General features: G+C 53.9%; 1 protein-coding gene across 1 annotated transcript in view; it reads left to right on the forward strand.

The window, feature by feature from the left end:
* CTIF (cap binding complex dependent translation initiation factor) overlaps positions 1-26,290 on the forward strand; it is a 232,976-nt gene that overhangs the window by 57,537 nt on the left and 149,149 nt on the right. Inside the window, exons 2-6 of the mRNA XM_028155629.2 lie at positions 7,077-7,282; positions 10,051-10,098; positions 14,499-14,570; positions 24,427-24,500; positions 25,225-25,329. Of these exons, the coding sequence (XP_028011430.2) occupies positions 7,103-7,282; positions 10,051-10,098; positions 14,499-14,570; positions 24,427-24,500; positions 25,225-25,329 (479 nt within the window). The 5' untranslated portion in view covers positions 7,077-7,102. The remainder of the gene's footprint in view (positions 1-7,076; positions 7,283-10,050; positions 10,099-14,498; positions 14,571-24,426; positions 24,501-25,224; positions 25,330-26,290) is intronic.

Genomic DNA, 26,290 nt, shown 5'->3' on the forward strand with positions numbered 1-26,290 from the left:
AAGTTTATTTCACGGCCCACTAGCCCGCTGAGCCCTGCAGTTTGAGAAAACAGTCCACGCCCAGCTAACAGCCTGTCTGAGGTTTGAGTGACAAAGGGTTACACTGGTGTGTGCCTGGGCGAGTGTCAGAGGTTGAGAGGACAAACACCAGGTGTCCTGGACTCCTGAGACAGTGAATGTTGCCGATTTCTGAGGCTGCCTCCAGCGCAGATGTCTCTGATCTTTCCCACTTCCGGTGGTCGGGGACCTGAGGGGTCCATCGGTGGAATGCTCCTGCTTTTCTTCGGCAAACACGGACGTGTCCCGGGCTCCTGAGGTCACGCTGACAGGAGTGGCCGAGCGCAGGGCTGCCGTTGCCGGGGAAAGGCATTGTCCCCGAAGTCCCATCTTTGCAGGAGGTGGAGCGTGGGCTGGACTTGGAGGGGCGGGTTGGCAGCAGGCCCCGTGAAGGGGGTTCCCATGGCTCCCTCCGGAGAGCTTTGGGCATGCTCCATTCCCGGGCATCGAGGCCTCTCTCCTCCCACTCTCAGCAGGCAGCGTGGCCGTGGCCTGGCCCTGCCCTCCTTGCTGCAGGCTCTGGGCAAAGGTGTCAACTGCCAGCACCATGTGGAGTTGGGCCTGGGAGAGGGGATGGCCTTGTGGGTAACAGGGTCAGCAGGAGGCGGTTGTGGAGGGGAGCTCAGGGGAGCCAGGCTGTGCTGCAGCAGGAGGCGTGGAAGGGGCCGTGGGAAGGGGAGGTGCACGAGGTTCAACACGGGGTGAGCAGTGGTGGCGCTGGGCCCTGCTGCCCACCCACAGCTCAGGGTGCCTGCCTCCATCTTCAGAGTTGCTGCCCTGCCGGCATGGGTGGACAGGCCCATGAGCCCCAAGGCTGCTGAGCTCCGGCCCAAGAGAGGCTGAGCCCCTGGCAGCAGCCAAAAGCAAAAACAAAACAAAACCAAAAAAATCAATAAACAAAAACCACGCATTAGGAAAGCAGAAAGGAGTCAGGAAAGCAGAAATTGAGACCCTCCCTCCGAGGCTTCCTCCGTGAGGTCCCACAGGGTGTGGTGCCCGGTGAGCTGCGTGCTGAGGGCGGAGGGAAAGGCTCTGCTGAAGGTGAGGGGTGCGTGCTGCCTCCTTTCAGGGCCTGGATTCCCCAGAGAAGGGCCGGTGGCAGAGAGGCAGAAGTGTCCCTTGTTTGCAGGTCACTGCATTGATCCTGGGGATTGCGGGAGGAGGTAATGCCTCTTAATGCCTTGGCTGTCCTTAAAGGGATTGGCTAAATTTACAGCCACTAATGCCATTTGTCCCCGGGCGAGAGGAAAGGCTGCTGTGAGTGGCTGGGAAGGCTCCAGCCTCTTGCCTCTGGGCCCTCCCGTTTCCTCCAGCCCTCTAGCTGATGGTAGCAGACTCAGGGGTCTGCAGGGCCAGAGGGTGGGGGGCGAGGCACTCCTGACCTCAGGCAGGGAGCCCCGTGCCTTCGGTCAGCAGAAGCACCTGTGCTGAGTGCTGCTTGCCAAAGAGGCCACACCACTGGGCAGAGGGCCGGCAGCAAGGGGAGGGCTCACCTGGGTCTGGGCAGGGAGGACAGGAGTGTGGACAAAGGCGCCTTTTCATCAAAGCACGTGGGTGTTTTTGTTTCTGGCCTTAAACATAGTCAGCCGGGCTCCCCGAGCTATAGTGACAAGCATAGAACATGATTGGCTGTTGCAGGGGGTGCCCCGAGCCCCTGGAGTTGGGACGAGGTCCCTTAACATCACCAGGAGGAGAGTGTGGGCCACCCCTTTCCCCAGACAGCTGTAGGTCGGCCTAAGTCCTGCCTGGGAGGCACAGGCCCAGATGTCCCTCCTAAAGCTGTGCACACCCAGGCCCACCCCTTGTGCCTGCAGGCCCAGGACCGCCTGCTCTTTACCGCAAAGAGCAGCCTCAGCACCTTCCCCACTCCGGCTGCTTCCCTTTTTGTTCCTCCACATCCATCACCTGGTAGGGGATGGGCTGAGTAGGGAGGGCTGGGGGGAGGGGGAGGGGGCATTGGCTGCAGGGTGGGTTCCTGGGATGGGGGTGGATTGGGTGGCTACAGGGTTCTGCATTCTGGATGGCTGCAGCCAAGGTGTCTCTTCTCTCCTCCTTCCTTTGGTCCCATCCCCCTTCTCACTTTGCTCATCATTAAAACATAAGCTCCTCTTGCTGGCTCCCAGCTTCGCCAGCAGCCCAGCTGTGGGGATTTCCCGTCCTGTTCTTGCTGTGAATGGGAAACTGAGCCAGGAGGACACCTCAAAGCCCAGGAAGGAGGGGAGCGGAGCAAACCCTCATTCCCTTTATTTCCCTGGTCTCCACCAGCCTGAGAGTTTACTCCGTACCTCCTCACTCTTTTTGCCTTAAAAGTGGGGCGGAACTTCTGGATATGTTCCCAAAGAATTAGAAACAGACGCAAACAGATTCGTGCACACCCGTGTTCGCAGCAGCATTACTCACCCTGGACAAAGGTGGAAACAACCTGAATGTCCTTGGCTGGGTGAATGGATGAACAAAATGTGACCTATACATACAATATATTATTGTATACTGTGTTGTTATTTAGCCATAAAAAAGGTGTGAAATTCTGACACATGCTACAGCGTGGATGAACTGGAGTACATTATGATGAGTGAAATAAGCCAGTCACAGAAGGACAAATACCGCATGGTTCCACTTATATATGAGGTTCCCGGCATAGACAAGTTCACAGAGATGAAGGAAGAACAGTGGGTGCCAGGGGCTGGAGGAGGTGATGTTTAATGGGCACAGAGTTCCTGTTTGGGAAGATGAACAAGTCTGGAGGTGGATGGTGATGATGCTTCTACAACCATCGTGAGTGTATTTAATGCCGCGGACTTGTACACTTGGAAATGATGACAACGCTAAGTTTTATGGTGTGTATAATTTACCGGTGCAAAATTGGGACAAGCCCAGCCGGCATGGCTCAGTGGTTGAGTGTCAACTTATGAACCAGGGGGTCACGATTTGATTCCTGGTCAGGGCACATGCCTGGGTTGCAGGCTCGATCCCCAGTGTGGGGTGTGCAGGAGGCAGCCAATCAATGATTCTCTCTCATCATTGATGTTCCTATCTCTCACTTTCCCTTCCTCTCTGAAATCAACAAATATAAATATATATATATATTTTTTTTAATGGGGCGTGAGTGACTGAACTTCCAGCCCCATAGCTGAGGAGATGGACCATGGGGACAGCACTCTCTCCCTCTCCCCCCTCCTCCCTCTTCTCGTGCACAGAGATAAAGCTGGGCTTTGGTGCTGAAGGATGGCTTCTGGCTTCCTGGTTGGGACTCACTCTGAAATGAAGAAGGGAGCCCAGGTGACAGGTTAGCCTGGTTTCCCTCAGAAAGCAGAGTTTACTCCTCAGGAGCAGCCCAGGAGCAGGAGTCCCTGGGGGAGTGACATGGGAAGGGGGGTGACATGGGTGGGGGGGTGACATGGGAGGGGAGAGACATGGAGTGGGGAGAGCCAGACAGAGGAGTATATGGATCTGGTCACCACTGGGGCTCCATCCCCTAGGACACATTGAGGGACTGTGTTGACAGCACCTCAGAATTGTCACCTGGGAGACCAAAAAGGAGGGGATATGTGCCTAGGCATGTTAGCTCCTGGCACTTCCAGGGTGCTAGCTGGGATCCTGCAGGTGTGCCCGGGCAGAAGGCGCCCAGGGGGCAGAGGTCAGGTGCTGTCGGCTACACTGCATGCACCTGATTGAGCAGCAGTGGCTGGAGTAGACGGGAGGGCAGCTGCGAGGATGTGCCTCAGGAGGCATCCCAGCATCCTCTTTTTCCCTCTGGGCAGCAGCATTCTGCAGGGTGGGAGTGGGTCTCAATGCCTGTCCTTTTCCTCAGTGAGCCTGGGGGGTTTGGGTTCCCTCACAGGACAGGACTAGGGTATGCCCAGGAGAGGCCCGGGAGAGTCCGGGAGGGCCCAACAGAGCAGAACAGAGGCCACTGCAGGAGGCAGAGCCAGGCACCCGTCCTCCTGGAAAGCGCCAAGCCAGTGCCTGCAAAAGCCAGGCCTGCACCTGTGCCTGTGCGGGCGCCAGGAAGCCCTCGATAAGATCTGAAGTCTTCGAGGAATAATAGGCATGGCCTTAGGCGCTGCCTTCTCCTGCAGGCGGCTCCTTTCAGCCCTCTCTGGACATCAATCTTATCATGCCATCTGGCTGGGACCTGCAGCTGGGCACGGGCCCAGCCCTCCAGAGCCCGAGTCCCATTGCAGCACTTGAATTCACTGTGGGGCCTGGGGAGGTGGGAGATGTCCTGAGGGCCAGAGCAGGCTGCCAGGAGAGGGGATGAAGAGGCAGTGAGGTGTAGGTGGACCTGGAGCTCTGCTGTGCTAACTTGGGCAAGTTACTTAACCTCTCTGTACCTCCGTTTTCTAAGTAGCATAATTATACTGATCGCATGGAGTTGTTGTGAGGGTTAAGTGGGTGAAGACATATCAAGTGCTGAGGAGAATGCCTGGCACATGATCTGGGCTCAGTGCACGTTAGTCATTCCTGTTACTAGAAGGCACAGTGCTCATGCCCATAGGTCAAAGCCGAGTGAATCCTTTGCCCACTAGCCGCCATGAAACCTGGGGATTGGGCTGTTGCCAGGTGGCCTCTGAGGCGCTATCCTACATTCCGTGGGTGAGAGGACCTCTGGATTCAGTGGGTGGAGGGAATGGGAAAGTGCTTCGGGATGAGGGGCACAGCGTGAGCAAAAGCAGGGGCAGAAAGAGCCTTGCATGTTGGTCTTCCTTTGCTGCACAGCACATCACTACAAACTCAGTGGCTTACAGCAATGCCGTACACTACCTCCCAGCTCTGGAAGTGAGTCACTCCCGGTGTATCACGAGGCTGAAATCAAGGCTTGCCAGGCTGGGTTCGTGTCGGGAGGCACAGCGGAGCAAAGTCTGCTTCCCAGAGCATTGGATTTTGGCAGAATTGACTTCCTTGCGCGTGTAGGGCTAAGGTGCCCTTCTCCTGTCTGCCACTGACCAGAGGTTCCCAGAGGCTGCTACGTTCCTTGCAGGTGCCCCCTCCTTCTCGCCAGCAGTGGTGTGTCCTGTCTTTCTTGTGTGCTTTGAATCTTTGTCTCTAGCTCCAGGCCCAGATTTAAGAGATTCATGTAATTAGGGCCTCCTGCATAGTCTCCCTATATTCAAGTCTGCTGATTTGGAGCTTAATTATATTTGCAAGATCCCTTCAGTGTTTCCTTGAGTAACTGGGAGGAGGTGTACACGCAGGACACTCTCATGGTTCTGCCTAGCACACAGACATATGCCTGGGGCAAGCAGCGGAGTAGACAGGGGGCTGCAGGGGGTCATGGGCAGCTGTTGGAGCGGAAGGGATAAGGCGGGTGTTGGTGGTGGGAAGGATGGAAGGCCACTGTAGGCCTTGAATGGCAGGTGGAAGAAGGGGCACTGGACACACCGCACCTCTGACGGTGGCCTTGCACCACTAGGCATGCTTGTTCCAATCGGAAATGACTCCCTTCAGACCCACTGTCCCCTAAGTCTCCACACCTGGGTTCCCTACTCTGATGAGGGCTCCTGGGCCTGAAACCTCGGACCACTCCCTCTGGAACGGAGCAGGCTCCAAACCCCAAGGCCACTGAGCTCAGGAGCCCAGAGCTGGCTCCCTCTAGCATCATCCACTCCCCTGCAGCGGCCAGGGGTCCAAGGGAGGCTGGGCTCCTTGCAGCAGCCAAAACCCAAAAAATCGGAGTCAGAAGGTGTGTGTCCACCATCGCCAACCCAACCTTGGACCAGGCCAGCAGGGGTGTGGGAGTCAACATTCGTGAACTTGGTGGATTTCTGGAACCCAGTGGGCCATGCCTTGTCCTGTTGACCACTAGCGAACACCTACGTTCTAAAAAGGTTCTCAGTAATCCAAGGTCTTGGGATTCACATGTTCCTGGAAGCATACCAGGACCTTGTCTTGGTTATGAACAGTCACAGCCGAGGCCGGCGCATGCTGCCCTCTGAGTCTCGGATCTCCGGGCGAACATCCAGGTCCTCTGTGTGCCCAGTGGCAGTGGGGTGGTAGATGGCGTTCTCCTGGTGAAACCATGTGCAGCGTCCTCTAGCTGAGGGGACTCCCCTTGGAGAGCAGCAATGTCCAGACAATGAAAGGGACACCAGACAAACTTTGACGCCCCTTCCCATCTGGCTTAGAACCTGTCAGGAAAGGGGGAGGGGACCTAGAGGTGAGAAAGGTTCTAGCTCTTCCCACTTCTAGGTGGTCAGGTGGGAGCTGTGGGCAAGGGGTGGGAGAGGGACGTGGAGGTGGCCCAGCAGGCCGGGGCCCCTACAGCAGCTGGGTCCACCCAGTCCGCCCGGGAAGGGACAGCAGTTCTGTTGTTGGATTTCAGCAGTGTCCCTGGTCTAGCCATGGAGGCTGACTGGCCACCCAGGTTATGCCAGGTTGCATCTGAGAGAAGGCCCAAGGGCTAACCAGGGTATGCAGGGTGGCCAGGCAGCCTCCATGGCTAGGCCACGCCCTCCCAAACCACCCACCAGGCCTTTCACCTCTGTCATTAAAAGCAGGTCACATTCCTACAGACTGAGCCCAGCATGGGTCCCTGGAGCCGCCGCACCATCACGAGGCTGCAGAATTGTGCTTATAACTTCAGGCCTGCAGGCTTCAGCTAATGTAGGGAGAGTCTGGTGTCCAAAGAGAAGGCATCTCTTTAGAAGGAGGCATTTCCTTGGAGGGTTTGTGTCTGAGGATCCCCGATACATCCTAATGGTTGGGTCAGAGACACCAAAGCCTGCGGTCTATTGTATTCTGCTTAATGGCAGCGTTTCTTAACTCCACGTTGGGAAATGGGGCTTGAGGGGTCGTCTGGTCTGTTTTCTGCTTTTCCCCAGATGGCAAGGTGTAGGTATGGACTGATCCCAAACATCGCACACGTTCCTATGTTGGTCAGCTAGGCAAGTTACCTGTCTTGTGTGGGCCTCAGTTTCCCTTTGCACACAGGAGAGTTACGGCATCTTCCTCACCCTAATGAGGGCATGGCCTCCGCCTCCAGCTTTGTCTCACGGAGCCTTGCTCTTTCTCTCCCGCAGCCTTGACCCAGGCCCGCGCTGGAGGGATGGAGAACTCCTCGGCAGCTTCTGCCTCCTCCGAGGCTGGGAGCAGCCGCTCCCAGGAGATTGAGGAGCTCGAGCGGTTCATCGACAGCTACGTGCTCGAGTACCAGGTGCAGGGGCTGCTGGCAGACAAGACGGAGGGTGACGGTGAGAGCGAGAAAACGCAGTCCCACATCTCCCAGGTGAGCATCGCCCCAGGGAGGAGGAGAGGGGCTGGGGCCTGGGCAGGCACAGGGCCTGGGAAAACTCAAAGGGTGTGATAAGGGGACCCTAAATCCAATTGCCTGGCCCTAGATTGCTGAGGTGTGGATGGTCCCACCCACAGAGCGTGGGACCCCTGCAGGAAGCCCCTCTCAGACCTTCTGACCCGCCTCTGCTCTGAACCATCCTATTGGGCCAACGTGCGATGAACAGAACACAGATGTACTGAGCACCTACCATGTGTTCTACCCTATTTATTCCCTGTCCTCAATAAGCTTATGTTCTGGAAGAGATCTGAGGGTTGCAGCTCATCCAAAATGTACACAATGAGAGGCTGTGACTTGTGAATATTTTCTCTGATTTCAAATACAGGCAGTTGTGGGCAGCCGCAGAATTGAGTCTCTCTGGCAATCCCTCAGGACTCTGTGTCAGACCTAGTGAGGCCCTTGAGGCGTTCTGACCAGGATCTCAGGCTGGTCTCGCCCCCTCCTGGTCAGTCTGTGGCAGCCCTGGTCTTGGGTGGAAGGTGGACTCGGATGAAAGACTGTGGGCCAAGATTGGGGTGGGGAGGAAGCACTCTTGCCGCCTCCCGTAAGCATCTGGGAGCTATCTCCCCCAGGAGCTGGCCCATGGACAGGTGGGCGGGGCCAGCCTGGTGGGTGCTGCCTGCCTCCGCCACCATGTGGACTCTGGTGGCTCCAGCAAGGGCATCTTTCAAAGGTTCTTCCAGGTGAAATGGGTTCTTACAGGAGGAAGGTCCAAGGAAGCCATGAAGCTTCACCCTAGAGCAGTGGTCGGCAAACCGCGGCTTGCGAGCCGCTCTGTTGACTAATGAGTTTGCCGACCACTAGACGAGACTAAATGTTACCGTGTAGTTGGAAGCTGTGAGGATTAGGCAATTGTGGCATGTTGTGTGTATAGAGGTAAAGGGTAGTATATGACAGTGGTCGGCAAACTCATTAGTCAACAGAGCGGCAAACCGCGGCTCACAAGCCACAGTTTGCCGACCACTGCCCTAGAGGAATGCTTTGTGGATTTCTGTTTCCAAAGCAGGCCCTGGGAAGAGAATTTTGGGAGGAGGGGCCTGCCAGTGACTTTGACCTTCCTGTGGTGACTGCTGGGCCCTCAGGAGGACAGCAGATAGAGCGGTGCCCTCCCTCTGGGCCCTGCACTGCCGGTTCCTGCTCCTGGGATACTCTGGGCCTGACCACGCGCCAGGATCCACATCTGGAGGGGCTTTAAACAGATGCTTGTTGCCCTGGCCGGGTGGCTTAGTTAGTTGGATCATTGTTCCATAAAGATTGTGGGTTTGATACCTGGTCAGGGCACATACCTAGGTTACAGGCTCAATCCCTCATCGGGGCACATATGGGAGGCAACCGATCAATGTTTCTCTCTCTCTCCCTTCTTCTCTCTAAAAAAATCAGTAAAAAAAATCCTCATGTGAGGATTAAAAAAATAATAAAATTAAACAACAACAACAACAACAACAAAAATAGATGTTAGTTGCAAGGCAGAGCGTGGACAACATGGCCACTGGTAACATCTGGATGCATTCCTTAAACGTCCTGCATTTTATGAAGTTTCCTGGAAGAATGTGAGCCCTGGGCAGGTCTGCTGTGCGCTGCTGGCCAAGGAAGGACATTTCCATCTTGATTCCACCCCACCCCGTCCCACATGCGCCCCACAGACACAGCTGGGGTACAGGCTCCAGAGGAGGGTGCACTGTGGACAAGGCCGGGCTGGGAAGTGTCGACAAAACACGCTTCTGTTGACACAGCCTTATGGGAAAGCTTTCTGCTAAAGCATGTTTGATTGTTTTTATTTAATTTGATGACTATTTTAGATGGAAGCCAAAAACAAAGAACAAAAATAACCCCAGAGAATGTCCCCGTCTGCCTGTTTGCGGTGGTACTTTAATGTTCCTGGGAGAGGAAAATTGTTAAGAATCTTGGAAACCCTGAGAAAGCTTGAGGGGATGGGGAAGAATGTTGTCCTCCAGTTGGTGAGGCCGTTTTCTTAGGACCTGAGAGACTCGGGAGGAAAATACCTTCCGATGTTTGTTCTCCCTGCCCCTGTCCAGCACCAGCTAGAAAGATGGATGGATGGCCGGATAGGTGGAAGGAAGAGGAGGGAAGGGGAGTGGAGGGGAGGGAAGAGGAGAGGAGAGGAGGGGAGGAGATTGGAGGGGAGGGGAGGAAAGGGGAGGAGAGGGAAGGGGAAGAAAGGGGAGGGGAGGGGAGGGGAGGGAAGGGAAGGGAAGGGAAAGGAGAAAGTGAGCTTCCATTTCTTTAGAGGAGTAACCAAGAGAATACTAGTATACGCTCTAAGTTTCCCAACACTTTCAGGATACCATATTTTAAATCAAACCCCCACACACATACGTTTTAAGAGTACCTACCCTACATTGGATTCCAAGTCCCCAAAGTCGTATCCTGAAAGTTGTCCTCTCTCTGAGCTTGGGAGTAAAGGGGTCATAGTTCCATTCTGCAGAAGAAACAACTGAGACACAGAGACAGGAACTAGCCAGACTGCCCTGCCGGTGATGCCCATAGGTAGGCTGGGATCCGAGTACTCAGATTGGCCTGAGGTCTCTCTTTCACAATGTTTTTCTTCTCTTTTTCTTCGTGTTTTTGTTGTTGTTGTTTCATTCTGCCTTCCCTGTTCACTGTTCCCTCATCCCCCTTTTATCCCATCCCTTCATTTCACCTTGCCTCCGAACCTCCAACCCCCACATGTTTGCTCGTAGGAGGAAGCACTCAATGGTGGACCACCCATGAAAGTCTTAACAGAAGAAGTGAGTTTGAGGGGAGCTGTGGGGTGGTTGACCATGGGGGACTCATTTTATTTTTCCCCTTATTTAAAAAAAAAAATATATATATATCTTTACATTTATAAGCACTATAGCCATACATTCTCATGGTACACAATTATTCAAATATTATCAATAGAATCTCCCTTAGCAACTTCCTATATAATATGACGTATAGAAATGTATTATTTCAAAATCGTAGATTGTAGCCGGTAACTATGTTGTTCAATAACTCGCATTTCCCCCTAGCTGTATGCCCTGGGGAGTCTTCCAAGCGTGTACATCTGCTGTGTTCTGTTTAATGGCCGCACAGTAGCCCATAGTATGGATGTCCCATAGCTCAGCCTTTCACCTTTGATGGGCATTCAGGTTACTTCCAAATTTTCCTCTAGAAATACAAGGTACTTCAGTGAAGACTGTTGGACATGCCTCTGCCTGCACATTCCAAAAGTGTTTCTTTAGGCAGATGCTGAGAAATGGAATCTATTTCAACAGCCATTGCCAAATTGCTCTCCAAAATGACTGTCCATTATTCACACTGCCACCAGTGTATTGGGACAAATTGTCTCTTGTCATTTAATGTGCATTTTCTTGATTTCTTTTTAATATGATTACCAGTTATTTTTTAAAGGGTTAAATTTTTATTTTACTTCTAAAGCAACATTTGGAAAAACAGAGACAATCAGAAAACAGAGAAAGAAGTTCAGCATAATTTTATGGCAGAAGCTAATATACTAGTAATTTCTGGCGTAAAACTCTTTCTTTATATACCTTTTACAAAGCTGGGGTTCTAGCATCCGTGTCGTTTTCAGCTTGCTTCTGTATTTAGCATGAGCTCCTACACATTGCTTGGTGGTTTTTGGCATAAAGCACAATTGTTTAAATCTGCCCTTTTTCTACCAGTTACTTTTGGCTACATAGTGAAATATAATTAGAGCTAACATTTATTTATCAGGCCCTGTTCTAGGCTCTGGGACAGAGTGATTAACAGATTGCACCATATAATCCCTTTCCCCCTAGCTCTTTACTTTCTGGTGGGGAAAGATGGATGATAGACAAAGAACTGGACTGTTAAAAGGTTATATACACACGAGTGAGGCGCAGTCAGGGGTGTGAGAGCTGGGCTGTCCCTAAGGCTTACTTAGAAGAGGATTTTTGAGCAAAGATTTGGAGAAGATAAGAGAGGGCGGCCACTTGGGAATGCGTATTCCAGGCAGAGGGAATGTCAAGGGCACAGATCACGTCCTGCTGTGAGGAACAGCGTCGGGTCCAGTCTCCTGGGAGCAGAGTGAGCAAGTGGAATGTCGTAGAAGAGCCAGGTCTGCAGGGCCTATTGGCCCCGGGGAGGACTCTGGCCTTTTCTCTAGCGAGACAGGAAGACACGGGAGGGTTTTGAGCAGAGGAAGGACATGGTATGACTGACTAAAGACTAGGAAGCCATTTAGGTGGTCCAGGCGAGAGCTGATGGTGGCCCGGAGCAGCATGGTCACTAGTGAGGTGGCGAGAAATGATCAGATTCTTATTATACAGGGTGGGGCAAACGTAGGTTTGCAGTTGTGAGTGTGGAATTCAGATTATGCATGTATTATTATTTATTAATTATTGTATTATTTTCCATGTGAACAACTGTTAATCTACTTTTGCCCCACCCTGTGTGTATATGTATATCATATATGTATACTTTTTATTTTGAAATTATTTTAGGCTTATAGTAAAGGTGCAAAAATAGTGCAGGGTGTTCCTTTGAACCTGTTTGTCACCCAGCATCCCCTAATCTGAGCGTCTTACATAACCACAGTGCGGTGATCAGAACCAGGAAATTAACATTGGTACAATGGGGCCTTATTCGGGATTTTACCAGTTGTTCCACTCATATCCTCGTTCTATTCCAGGATCCAAATTTGCATGTCATTGTTGTGTCTCCTTATTCTCCTCCAATCTGTGAAACTCTCTTGGTCTTTTCTTATCTTCCACGACCTTGACACTTTTTAAAAAACGTATATGTTTATTGCTTTCAGAGAGGAAGGGAGAGGGAGAGAGAGATAAAAACATCAATGATGAGAGAGAATCATCAATCTGCTGTCTGCACATTCCACACTGGGGATTGAGCTCACAACCTGGCATGTGCCCTGATTAGGAATCAAACCGTGACCTCCCTGGTTCATAGGTTGATGCTCAACCACTGAGCCACACACCGGTCAGGAGACCTTGATGCTTTTGAAGAGCACTGATCACTTATTTTGTAGAAAGGTCCCCAATATGAATTGCCTGATGTTTTGTCCTGATTAGATTGAGATTGTGTATTTTCAGCAAGAACACCTCAGAGGTAATGTGCCCTTCTCAGGGCCTCCCTCGTATTGGGGAGTCCAGGATGTTGATAGAGTTTATCACAGGCAATGTTATCCTCAATAACAGGTGTCTGGTGGATTTCTCCTTTTTTCCTTTTCCCCTATAATTAATAAATATCTTGGGGAGATGCTTTGAGACTGCAAATATCTAGACAGAGGGAATTTAATCCATGGAGTTGGTTACGGATGATAAAAAAGCTGAGCAGCAAAATTACCCGAGATTTAACTGCAGGAAGCCTTACCACCTCTACACCTGAGGCACAGGTGTTGCCAGAGCCAGGGTCAGGGTCATGCACAGAAGGCTGCCTGCTGAGGGCTGGAGTCATGAGGGAGACCCTGTCACTGCTGGTAATGCCACCTGAGGTGGGGGGAGGCGGGAGCTGATGCCCTGACTCCTCCCTTCTTCCTGCCTCCCATTGGCCAAACCAGCTGACTGACTTCTCCCTTCTTCCGGTCTCCCATTGGCCAAACCAGCTGATACAGGAGGCAGGAGACACAGTAGGCAGGGATCAGCTCCTCTGCAGTGCAGAGCCAGGATGGGCAAGAAGTGGATGTGAGGGCTGGGACTCCCCGGGGACTGGGACGCCACCTTTGCCATTTCCCTCCAGCTGGGCTGTCCCACATGGCAGCCATCCCATGCGGCTCGCAAGCACTTGCAATGTGGCGGGTCCAAATTGACGTGGGCTCTAAGTGGATTTCAAAAACTTAATGTGAAGAGAAGAATATAAAATATCTCATTAATACATTTTATGTTAATTACCTATCTTAAATATGTTGAGATTAAAATGGAGTATTGCGCTTAATTTGACCTTTTTACCATGTGGCTACTGGGTCACTTACAGTTACATCTGCGGCTCTGTTTGTGGCTGTCAATCTCTGTCTGCTGACAGCACTGCTCTAGAGCACACTGCACTGGCCCGTGTCGTCAGCACTGTAATAGCATCTTTCCTGCACAGAGGTCGTGCCCTTGGCCCACAGTCAGGAAGGTGTGTCCAGCCAAGGTTTACAAGACCAGGCCTCGAGCCGTCCGCACGCACTGCCAGTGCTGACCAGGTGTGTCAGGCAGAGAGAGAGTGCTTTCCCTGTAAGGGTGGAGGTCAAGGTCCGTGTCCAGCAGCCTTAGCCTGTGAGGCCAGCGGACGTTTAACACAATAGTAACACCACCACCATGGAGCTCGACAGCATCACACACAGGAAGAGCCCCACTGTTACTACTGCTCCGTCTCTCCAGTGTATTATGGTTTACAGACGTCCTCATCGCAGCCTGCAGAGCCGCCCAGCCTGGCTGTCCCATTGTGTAGATGACGCAATGAAGCCTGGGAGGTCACATGGGTATCAGTGGCTCTGAAACTCCTGGTGCATCACTCGGGAGCTTGTCAAAATGCTGATGCCCAGGCCCTTCCCTCACAGAGTCTGATTCAGTGGGTGGAGAGTGGGGTCCAAGGACCCCAGTGTGGCAGGCTTTGGGACGGTCAAGGTGGGGCACACTTTGGGGCGCATCAGGCCTCTAAGCTGTCAGCGGGAAGTTGTGGGTCTGGGCTCTGCTGGCCAGTCTGGGGCTCTTTGCCAAGGCCAGGCTGTCCTGTTGGTCCATAGTTCCATCGTCCTTTGGAGCTGGGCATACGGGAAGATCCACACACACGCCTCACCTCCAGCTCTGGCCTTGACATTGTAGAGGGCTAGAGTGGCTGGAGGTGGTCAGATGGGCCAACATGGTGCCCGTTGTTCAAAACTCACAGTGACCCTGTGTCACGTCTGGTTGACCTTGGAGTGTAGCTGGATCTTCATCACTTCGGTGGTCTTAGGTGAAGGGAATCTAGGTTGCCTTCCCCATGTGTACCAAAGGGTCACCTCCCCGTGGAACTCAGAGATGCCAACCTGGGCCTGCTGGTCGGAAGGATTTGCTGTTGAAATGGCCGAGCAGGATTCTCTTCTGTCTCTGCGGCAGGAGGACAGGGCCATGCCTGGGGGGGCCAGGCTGAGTGAGGCTGAGCCTGCATGTCCTGCCATCACTGACCCCTCCTTTCTCCCCTGCAGTGGACAGCGGACTGCAGCCGGCAGCTGGACAGCAGCTGTCCCTTCTCCCGAGGGCGAGCCCCCCCGCAGCAGGTAGGGAAGAGCTCTGCCCCATCGGGGGTTGGTCATCATGTGTCTTGTCTGTCGGGGTTTCTGGGCTGGCCCATGAAGGTCATCGCTGGTGACCCTGCAGGTCCCCCGTACACCCTCTGGTGGTCCAGCTGCTCTTTCTGATGCCTCCTCCCTGCCTGCGGGCGACAGTGGATTGGAGGCCAGAAAAGCATGGCTCTCCTGAGGAGCGGAGGGTGGAGCACACAGAAAGTGGAAGACAATGGGTGCCGACTGCCATCTGGAAAGTTCTCCCTGAATACCCAGCCCACAGTGAGGCACCCCTTCCTAAGAACACAGAGATTACCTCTCGGTCCCTCTCCCCCCGCCCCCCCTCCCCCCCCCTCCGCCACCGGCCCACAGGCTCCGATCGCCGGATGGTGAACAGGGAACCACGGGGAACCAGGGTGGGTGGCCGCGGTGGGGCAGGACTGGGGACTGGCGAGGGGAACCAGGGTGGGTGGCCGCGGTGGGGCAGGACTGGGGACTGGCGAGCGGGTGGAAGATGGCCCTGATCACAGGCTAGGCCTAAGGATCCTACCTGTGCATGATTTCCTGTGCTGGGCCTCTAGTGTATTATAACCAACACCTGGTATTATAACAAACACCTGCACACAACCACATGTCCACTGAGAGGAGGATGGAAAGTGGTATGTGATCCATGCTCCCAGCGGAATATTACTCAGCAGTAAAACGAACTGGAGGCCCACACGTCCATGTTGATGATGGGTCCCCCGAACAGTGGGACTCCTAGGGCGTTGGTGCCAGTGGGGCACTTTGGAGATTCTGCTCTAGGTTTGCGGAAGACCTGGAGGGGCAGACTCGGGGGTGAGGTGTCAGAGACCTGGCCATTTCCTGAGCAGCCAGCTGTCCTGGGACCAGGACACACAACCCCTATGTGCGCTGTGTGGCCAGGAGAGCAGGAGGCGGCAAGTCTTCCAGAGTCATCCCTGGTGACCCCGAGGCTGAAAAAAAACACATTTATCCCCACTCCCCACCCCCAGCCCAGCCTCACACTGCATCTGTCCAGAGAGATGAGGGAGCCTTGAAGGGCTCCTGCAATAGCTTGTTCCTGACTTCAGAGAGCTGACTGGGGTCAGAGGGACGGCTGAGTGGCCTGAGCTTGGTATGGCCACACCCCCAGTGCTGTGTGAAGCCGCCCAGAGCCAAGCACAGCTCAGCAGGCCAAAGAGTTGAAGGTGTCTGCAGAAGGATTTCCTGTAGATTCCTCAGCCAGGGAGTGCAGAGGCCTGGTGCTAAGCCCTGGTGGGCCTGAGGCATGGCCCCTGCCTTCAGGAGCTTTGCTATTTAGAAGGACAAAGTGATGTGTGAAGGAGTGCCCAGTGCAGGGCAGGAGATGCAAGTTTCCGAAGGTGGCCCAGACCTCAGGCGTCCCAGAGTTAGGAAGCCTGGGCAGGCGGAGCAGAGGAGGCGGCCTGAGTCAGACCCCTGGGTGGAAGGCTGTGGTTGGGACCCGTGCTACACACCACACTGCAGGAGAGGCAGCAGCTGGATTGGAATGGGGTCTCCTGAGGTCAGGAGGACTTTGGTTCAGTGACGAAAGGCCTGATATTTAGACATGAGTGACTCAGTTAATTAGGGTACCAAAAATAGAGTGATGTAAACCAGGGGGAAGCTTCTTTCTCTCTCAGTACAACCTGGGTGGGTGCTCGGGGTTGGCATTGCAGCTCAAAAGTGTCGGGACAAGTTCCTTGCTTCTCATTCTGTGCTATCTACGGGGCTGCCTTTGTCCCCATGGTCCACGACGGCTCACGTTCCAGCGGGAGCACCATCCTGGGCCTCGGCTGGAGGAATCAGAGCTGGTCAGGGTTTCTGTTTCACCAGCTGCCCCTGCCCACACGGAGTGGCTCCCTGATGGAGGGGAGAACCACAGCTGCCCATTGAAGAGTGTTTGCTGATGGGATGCTGCTGGCCCATCCATGATTCAGGGCCCCCTTCAACCTGGTCCACTAGATGTCGGGGCACAGGACCAGCTCTCAGGGACAGCTTCCCGCCCCACAAGCACACCCACTGGCCTCTCCTCCAGGCAGATTCATGATGTGATCAGACTCTTCCATGTGCATCTGCCTGTGCCCTCAGCCAGCTGGTCAACCCAAAAATGGGAGCTAGGGCTGGCTCTGCTTCCCTGACTCCCCCTGGCCCAGGGCCTTGCACACAGTAGGTGCTCATAATGATGCTGGCATTGGCCCATATCTAGTCCATGCAGCCAGCCCCTCGTGGGCCCTATGCCTCTGGCCACATCGACCTTGCTGAGCTTTCTGAGGTCACTGGGGTGATAGGGCAATTCTACCTCCCCACAGTTGCCCATGGGGGAGAATTAGTTCCAGAGGGAAACAGGCTAAAATTGAGACTGGGGTGTCTGGCTGCTCTGGCACTGCCCCTGACTCCCTACCTTGGCCCCATGTACCCAGGAAAGGTGGTGGCCAGAGGATGCTAAGGTGCTGCATTCTGCCCAGAAAGCTCTGTGTAGCTAAGACCAGTTTGGCTCAGTGGATAGAGGGTCAGCCTGCGGACTGAGGGGTCCCAGATTCGATTCCGGTCAAGGGCATGTACCTTGGTTGCGGGCACATCCCGGTGGATGGTGTGCAAGAGGCAGCTGATCGATGTTTCTAACTGTCAATCTCTCTCCCTTCCTCTCTGTAAAAAATCAATAAAATATATATTTAAAAATAATGGGCCACACACAGTCCCAAGAAGGCCTGACCAACTGCAGCAATTGGGAGCCAGCTGTATGGAGGACTCCTTGGCATCCTGGCAGCCTCTTTCCATGAGAACTTGTTTATCACCTCATCATAAATTTAGTTAGGAGGAATAAATACAGTTTTCACCTTCCATCATGTTGGGGGAAATGCATGGAGATGATGTATTGTTTTTTGTTGTTGTTAATCCTCACCTGAGGGTATTTTTTCCATTGACTTTTTTTTTTTTTAAGAGAGAGTGGAAGGGAGGGGGAGAGACATAGAGAAACATCGATGTGAGCGAGACACATTGATTGGTTGCCTCCCACTCGTGCCACAACCAGAGCCGAGGGTCGAGCCTACAACTGAGGTGCATGCCCTTGACTGGAATTAAACCCAGGACCCTTCAGTCCACAGGCCGACACTCTATCCGCTGAGCCAAACCGGCTAGGGCTGCATGAAGATGATTTAGAGGAAATCATGGGAAAACATTTCAAGGTCCCAGCATGGGGTTTAGCATTCAGGGAAGAAAGCTGCAGGCGTACGCAGGTTGTGTGGGGTCAGGAGGGAGCAGCTCTTCTCTGTCTGCACGGAGAGCCAAGGAAAGAAAATGAATGCTCACAACAGAGGCAGGGCCTATGATTAGACCTTGGAAGGACTTCCTGGCTGAAGGGCTTGGCTGGCTGTGCTGGCTGCTGAGCAAGGTGATGAAACCGTGCTGGGAACCTAATGAGCACACCTCCTTATCAGGCGGGTCCCTGCAGAGCCCTGGGAAAGGTGGGGGCGTGTCAGAAATGGTGTCTCCGAGTCCTGGCGGCAGCCTGTGATCCCACACTCCCAGGAGCGTGAGAGAAGGGCACTTCCCTGTCCCATCATGATGCCCGGTAGCAACGTGAAGCCTCAGGAGAGTGTCCCAAAGGTCAGGAGAACAGATGCCGACCCAGGTGTGGCACGCCGTCCAGTGTCTCTTCTGCAAAATGAGGCGTTGGGCTACACAGACCTCCGAGCCTCTCTGGAATGTATTTCATTGTCTATATTCTCTGTCTCCAGGAAATAACCACTGGATCCAAACAGTTGCTCAGAGCAACAGGAGGTCTGTATTTTCCAGATTTCTCTGCTGTTCCCCCACCCACTCTGAATCCTGTGCCAACCTGCAGGCTAGGTAAACCCTAGGTGCCAACATTGGCTCTGACCCAGGAGAGGGCAGGTACCCAGCAGGATAGAAAACTTTTAGACAATAGCTGCTCTACTCCAGCCAAAGAGCATAGGGAACACCGCTGCCCCTCCCACTCCACGCCAGCAAAGACCCAGTGGGAGCCTGGACTTTCACCCTCGCCCGGCCGGGACAGGTGCCTCAACCTCCCCCACTGGGGTGGTGTCAGAGAAAGCCAAGTAGGAAGATGCAGCTTGCCTCCCTGCTGGCTTGTAAAAGGGCCCTTATGCTCCCCATGGTATTATTGGAGACCAGGTAGGGGAGCTGGACTTGCACCCCACCTGGCAGTAGTGAGGCACCCTCTCCTCCCTGCTGGGATGTGTCAGAGGAGGGCTAATGAGAACTAGGACTTCTATTGCCCAGTGGTAAGAAGGCCACCTCCATGGCAGGGTCATTGGGGACCATATGGGGACTTGTACCTTCACCTCCACCAGCTGTGACGACAGTGCCACCCTTGGACTGCTTATATTGTGGCTATGACCCCTTTCCCCTGCCGGAGTGGTATCCCAAAAGCCAGTTAAAAACAGATATCAGTGAGAGTCAGAATCTCATAACATATCACAAAAGTGTCCTGAGTGCAATCAAAAGTCACCTGTCATACCAAGAACTGGGAAGAGTTATGCTGAATGAAGAGGGGACAATCCATAGATGTCAACACTGAGATGTGAAATCGGACTAGTATCTAGAATTTGTAAAGAACTCTCGAAAATCCACATTAAAAACCATCCAATTTAAAAATGGACAAAATACACGAAGGCACATACTTCACCGAAAAGGATATACGGAGGGCAAATAAGCACACACAAAAAGATGTTCAACACCATTAGCCATGAGGGAACATCAGTACACACCTGTCAGATCATCTGTAATTAACGCCAAGCGCTGGTGAGGGTGCAGGGCGGCCGGGTCACTCACACACTGCTGGTGGAAATGTACCGCCATTTTGGAAAACAGTTGGGTCGATTCTTCAAAAACTGAACATGCAAGAACCATATGATCCAGTCATTGCATTCCTGGCTGTTTATCCCTAAGGAATGAAAACTCAGGTTCACACAGAAACCTATATTCAAATGTTTATAGCAGCTTTAGTGATAATAGCCCAAACTGGAAACACCCCGCATGTCCTTCAGCACATGACTGCGGGACGAGCTGTGGCACTCAGCAATAGAGAGGAGCCAACTCCTGCCACTCACAACCTTCAGGGAATGGTGCTGAGTGGAAAAAAAAAAAAAAAGCCAGTCCCCAAAGTTACATACTCTTCGATTCCATTTATGTAACATTGTTGAAGTGGCAAAATGATGGACACGGGGAACCCGTTAGCCGTTGCTAAGGCTAGGGTAGGAGGGGAGCCAAGAAATAAGTGGGTGTGGGTATAAAAGGGCAGCCAGGGGGATTCTTATGCTGGTGGAAATGTTTTGCATTTTTTAAAAAAATATTTTTTTTATTGATTTCAGAGAGGAAGGAAGAGGGAGAGAAGAAACATCTATGATGAGAGAGAATCATTGATCAGCTGCCTCCCACACAACCCCCACTGAGGATTGAGCCTGAAATCCAGGCATGTGCCCTGTCTGGGAACCAAACTGTGACCTCCTGGTTCAAAGGTCGACTCTCAACCACTGAGCACACCGGCAAAGACCCAGTTCTGCATCTTGACTGTATCAATGTCAGTATTCTGGAAGTGACCTTGACTCAGGGGAGATATACTTGGCCATAGGCTGTAGTCATTATCTCCCACCTCTCCCTGGTCTTTTTGGGTCTTAATTCGAAGACCGTGAGGATAGAGAGGAAGGGACAGAATGGACAGACAGGCACAGAAGTTCCAGAGTGAAAGGAATGGCCTTCCCTGCTCCTGAACTCAGCGCTGGCGCCTGCCAGGAGGTCCTCTCAGCTGGCTCTGCTCTGCCATGCTCCCGTCTCAGGGACCCTCCTACTGTAAGGGGGTTAAATTGTTGGGGGCCCATCATAGGCTTGCCCACTTGCATGTGGGTGCTGTCCTTGGTGCTGAATGAACACACACACACACACACACACACACACACACACACACACACACGCACACACGCACACGCACACACGCACACGACACAACTGTTTCTCCTTGAACAACACTGCCCTTCCCCACCTCCCTCTGCACTTGGCTTCTTATTTCTTTTTTGCTGAAGCAAACCCAAGTCACCCTAAAGTCTCGTTTCGTTTGGGCCTGAGAGCAGCTTTAGACCCAGCCCGTAGGAAGTATCTGTTTTGGCCAGGTTCTGTCTAGTTTCTAAACTCTTGCAAACTAGAATTGTCAACGCGCGTGCATGTGAACACACACACACACACACACACACACACTTGCACAAACAAAAATCATTCTTAGTTAATTTAATAAAGGAAAGAAAGCAGCATAGAAGAGGGTTCTTTCCCCTCCATTACACTGACTTAGCATGTATTTCTACTGTACAGGGATTGACTCCCACCCTGTTTCATTCACTCAGACAGCTCACTCCCCATAGTCCCTCTAACTTCACTATAGCAGATTGACCCTCTCCACCAGCACTGCCTTCCCAAACACGACAGAGATGGACATGGAGGACCCAAACATTTGGGGGGGCTGGATATGTGACTGCATTATGGAAATCTACAGTGGGGTCAGAATTTATCGGAATAATTGCACACTGCAGTGGTTAAGAGCATAAACTCAGGGTCTCTCTGGGACTGGCTCTGTGAACATGGACAAGTTCTCCGGGTCTGTTTCCTCCTCAGCGAGATGGGGGTGATAACACTGGCTTCCTAGGGCTGTAACAGAGGTAAAGTGCTCAGATGGTGCCTGGCCTCCGTGAGTGCTGCCTCGTCTGCTGTTGTCATCCCCTGGGGTCTGTCTTCCCCTGAGCTGGGGTAGCTGTGCTCCCACGGGGGCCTCTCGGGGGCAGCTTCCGTCTCCCTGCCTGTGGGCAGGCTGCTTCCATTTGGTTTAAAGTGCTCATTAGCCCTCTGTGGTCGCGCTGAGAGCAGCATGCTTCGCCCTGGCATGGGGCCCCTAATTGCCAGTAACGGGCCGTTGTGAAGAGTGCAGCCGCGTTTAAGTGCTAACAACGATCCTGTGAAAAGGGTGCTTGTTTTTGATGGGCTTCTCGAAGCCTGGGCTTTGCAGCAACCTGGGGAGCAGGGCCGGGGACCACAGAGCCGGGGCAGGGTGGGCTCAGAGACCAGCGGTGCTCACCAGGCCAGCCCCGGAACTGCAGACGGGAGAGTGTTCCTGAAGAAGCCAGGGGGCTTCATGGAGAGCTCTCAGTGCCTGGCCTCTGAGTCCTTGATAAATAATAGCTCATGGATGATGCTGGGTCCCAAGGCTAGGATGGGGTGGGGGGAGGGGAGTGGGCAGGCAGATACAATAGAAAAAATGAAGCCAGGGTTTGTTTGTTTTATATATATATATATTTTTTTCTTTAATTGATTTCAGAGAGAAAGGCAGAGGAAGAGAGAGACAGAACATCAATAATGAGAGACAATCACTGATTGGCTGCCTCTTACACATCCCATACTGGGGATCAAGCCCACAACCCACGCATGTGCCCCAACCGGAAATCGAACTGTGACCTCCTGGTTCACAGTTCAACACTCAACCACTGAGCCACGCCAGCTAGGCCCAAGCCAGGGTTTCTACCTTTGACAAGATGGCAGACTAACTGGGGAAGAGAGCTAACAGAGAGAGCATTAGATGACTGTTTCCTAAGTGGGGTTCCATGGAACCCTAGTCCTGCAACGTGCTCTGTGAAATAAAGAGGAAGGGTGGGGTGGATTTCTGGCCAAAAGAGTTTGGGAAATACTGCATACTATCCTGCCACCCATTTGAAGAGTCAGCATCCATGGAAGGCCAATAAAGGCACTGAGAAGTTCTGCAATTAAATAATTTATTTCATTGTGTTCCACACATTCGACCAGGGAGCCTTTTTTTAACTTTTTTCTCCCCATGAAACTCTTTTTAAAAACATCCACTGTTCCCAAAAGCATGGTCCATGGACCACTCCAGCTGCACAAATTTAAACCATCAGCACTCCCCTCCCCGGGTGATTCGGATGCACACTGACACCTGAGGGCCAGCGGATCAGTGTTGCTAGAACACCAGTGAGGAGCTCTGCTGCGGAACCATCAGGAAGGGTGCCCTGGGGTACGTGCTGTACGTGCTGTGGGTTCGTGGGGCACAAGCGTCGAGGAGAGTGCAGAATAAGGAACGGAGGGTCTTCAGCTGGATCCTAACAGAAGCCTGGGGGAGGGGGTGGAAAGAAACTTGCTTTTTCCTCTGAGTCCAGGAAGGCCACAGTGGCCCAAAGGGGAATACAGCCCCATGGCTCCGGCAGCGGTGTGCGGCCTGGGAGCCCTTCACGTGCGAGCCTCCGTGCGAGCCGCACACCGACACAGCGTTACCTGTGCGCCCAGGAGGAAGCGAGGCCTCTGCAGCCACAAACAGAGGCTGGAGGAGGCAGGGGGGCTGGGAGCAAGCCAGCCCTGGGCACCTTCTTCTCTGTCCACAGCTTGTCCTACCCTCTGTGGGTGTCCTTGGTGGGAGCGGGCGCGGGGTAGTTTGGAGGGTGAGGTGGATCTGGCTCCTGCTGAGTTCCAGAAATCAGGTTGCAGTCTGCCTGTGCGTGGGTCCATCTGTCCCCAGGCTCCTGCCCCTCTGGCTTTTCTGATTTTTTTCTGGGCACTACCAGGGTTTGGGGAACAGGTGGTGTGTGTGTGTGTGTGTGTGTGTGCGCGCGCGCGCATCTGTGATGGGGCTGCAGACTTTGAGGGTTGGTGTCCAGAACTCAAGAAGGGGGACTCTCCAGGCACTGCTCCAATTTCGAGGGCTTTGATTGGATCTGCAGCCCTAGGACAGAAGATTGCTCTTGACATCCTAACCTGTGAGTCAGTCTTTCAGACACACAGGCAGCTGGCCGGCGCCTGCTCCACTCACAGGGTAGAATCTGTTCACTCGGTTGGCAGGCATCTGAGGTGGACGTACTGTGTGCCTCGCTGGGCCACTGGGGCACCAGAAGAGAAGGTAGCCGCCGAGGAGCTTAAAATGTACTTGGGGTCAGGGACGAACCGTGGCCTCCTGGGTTTCGCTCCATGTGGGATGTGTTGATGCCATTCTGGGCTGTTTTCATTTGTGGATCCTCACTGCTGTGTAATAGTCCAGTGTGTGAACACACCACAGTGGATCTGTGTGGCCAGCCGGTGGGCATCCGGTGGTTTCCTCTGTGCTGCATGCCGTTGGTGAATGTCTGCCCACGTTTCGGGCGTGTTCACCCCCCGGGAGCACAGGCCTGGGTCGCAAGGCACGTACACGTTCAGCCTGAGCAGAGGTGAGAGTTTGGCCTTTAAAGAGTGAGAGGATGGCTGGCCGACAGCCGGGCTAACGAGGGAGGTGTGGCAACAGGAGTGGAGGCAGGGAGGACAGAGAAGCCACACCACAGAAGCTGGCGCGTGTAGAGTGTTTTCCGTCTGTGGCTGGGCCACGCGGGAACTATCTGAGCGTGAAGACGGTTGCGGGGTGACAAATCCAGTTGCTGGCATAGCCTTAGTCAGCGGGGGCTTCTCGGTGCTGCCTGATTTCAGGGAGTAGGAAGTCAACCCCAACGGGGACCCTCCAGTGTGCCTGGGGGCCGCTCGTCCATGTGGAGGCTTGGAGGAGAGAGCCATGGGCTGGGGCAGCGAGACCCGAGCCGTTTCTGTACCTGATGGCACAGCTCCAGAAACACCATGAAGGCGACAGCCGTGCCTGGGCGGAGGCTAGGCGTCCACCTGAGTCCTCCCAGCTGCCCAAGATGACCAGCCCAGGGGGCAGGGAGACCTCTGCAGCCCCCTCTGGGACTGGGCTTTGGGGCGGCCTTCACCCACTTGTTCTCGGTGTCCCGGCCAAGCAATAACGTTGCCCCTTCCTTTCCTCCCTGCCCCCTTCTAGAACGGCAGCAAGGATAACTCTCTGGACATGCTGGGCACAGACATCTGGGCTGCCAACACCTTCGACTCCTTCAGGTGCGCTCCAGTCTTCTGTGTGGTGTGCGGCTCTGGCTGGGACCCCAGCTCACGTGTCCTGATGCCCCGTGGGGTCTTTGGGGGCTGGGGAAATGTTGAGAGTTCACGGATGAAGGAGCGGGAGAACCCAGAGGACTTGAGATAGCTCACAGCATGAGGCTGAAGAGGAAGGAGGTCAGGAGAGGAGAGAAGGAGACGGAGGAGGGAGAAGGAGGAGAGAGTATCCAAGGGAAAAAGAAAGAGGGGGGAAGAGGGAGCAGAGGGAGGACTGGGGGGAGCGGAGGAGATGGCTCCGGGTGTCAGGCAGCCTGGGGTGGATCGGGACAGAGAGCTGTGGCTGGGGACCTCGCCCCGCCCTCCGAGGTCACAGCTGGTGGGGCTGGCAGCAGGGAAATCTGGAGGAAGGAGGGGTTTTCAGTGGCTCAGACTCTAGAAGGTGCCTGATGGACCAGGTTGGAAGAACAGGTGTTGGCCAGGGTTCCTGAGGAGGAGGGGACAGTGCCCGTGAAGGGGCTGCTAATGGGCTCCTGCCCTGGTGTCCACCCCTCAGGCCATGGGTGGCATGGCCCTTTCGCTCTGCTCTGCCTGGCTCTGAGCAGGTTCCAGACACACCCCGCCTGGGCAGTCCCCAGAGCTGACACCCAGGCTCCTTTTGGCTCTATTCCCTGGCTGGGCTTGTCGCCTCCCGCTCGCCTCTCATTTCTTGCCCTCCCTCGCCCTCTAGTGGTGCCACCTGGGACCTGCAGCCTGAAAAGCTGGACTTCACCCAGTTCCACCGGAGGCTCCGACACACGCCCAAGCAGCCCCTGGCACACATCGACCGTGAAGGGTAAGGGGCAGCCGGCTGGGGTGTGGAGGGGGCTCTTACAGAGGGGAGGGGTGGGGGGAACAGCGGTGGCTGCACCAGAGCTGAGAGGGGCCTTTCCCTGGACAGGAAGGCGGTCCTGCTGCTTGAGGGACACACAGATGAATCATGGCCTCAGACCTGCAGGCTCCCTGGCTTCCGCATCCCTCAGCCACACTGCCCAGCCCCCTCCAGCCACACTGCCCGCTCCCTTCCTGACCCTGCACGTCAGGAGCCTAGTGCGTGGGTCTCACACTTGACCAGAACCACCCGGGGGCTTGTTAAAACACAGATCCCTGCATCCACCCCCTGCGTCTGGAGGTCTGGGGTGGGGTGTGAGCATATGCATTTCTAACAGATTCCCAGGGCTGTTGCTGGTCCTGGGACCCCACTTTGGAACCACTGGTGTAGTGGTTGCTTTTACACTGGGATGTATCACCCTCTACTTACTTCGTGCATCACTGTTGCCTTCCGCTTTTAAAGAGCCCTGTCCTCTTGGGTTTCTATGGCTTCATCCCATAGTCATGATTGATCGCATCATTGGCCACTGGCGATTAATTCGATCTTATGCCCTCTCCCCTCCCCAGAGATCAGGGGATGGACCTGGAAGTCCTAACCCTCCTTCTCTGGGTTGGTTCCCCTGGCAACCAGCCCCATCCTCAGGTTGCCTAGGGACTTTCTAGAGTCGCCTCATTAACACAACAAAATCCCTCCATCCTTTAGGAAACCCCCAGGATTTGGGGAGCTCTGTGCCAGGACTGGGGAGGAAGAGCAAATATCTCTTATCATGAACTAGAGGCCCGATGCACGAAATTCGTGCAAGAGTAGGCCTTCCCTCCCCGGCTGCCGGCACCGGCTTTCCTCTGGCACCCGGGACCCGGGCTTCCCTCACAGCCCCGGCTTTTGTCCGGAAGGTCGTCTGGAAGGACATCCGGTCTAATTAGCA

This window comes from Eptesicus fuscus, chromosome 12 (assembly GCF_027574615.1).
Source record: "Eptesicus fuscus isolate TK198812 chromosome 12, DD_ASM_mEF_20220401, whole genome shotgun sequence".
Classification (NCBI taxonomy): domain Eukaryota; kingdom Metazoa; phylum Chordata; class Mammalia; order Chiroptera; family Vespertilionidae; genus Eptesicus; species Eptesicus fuscus.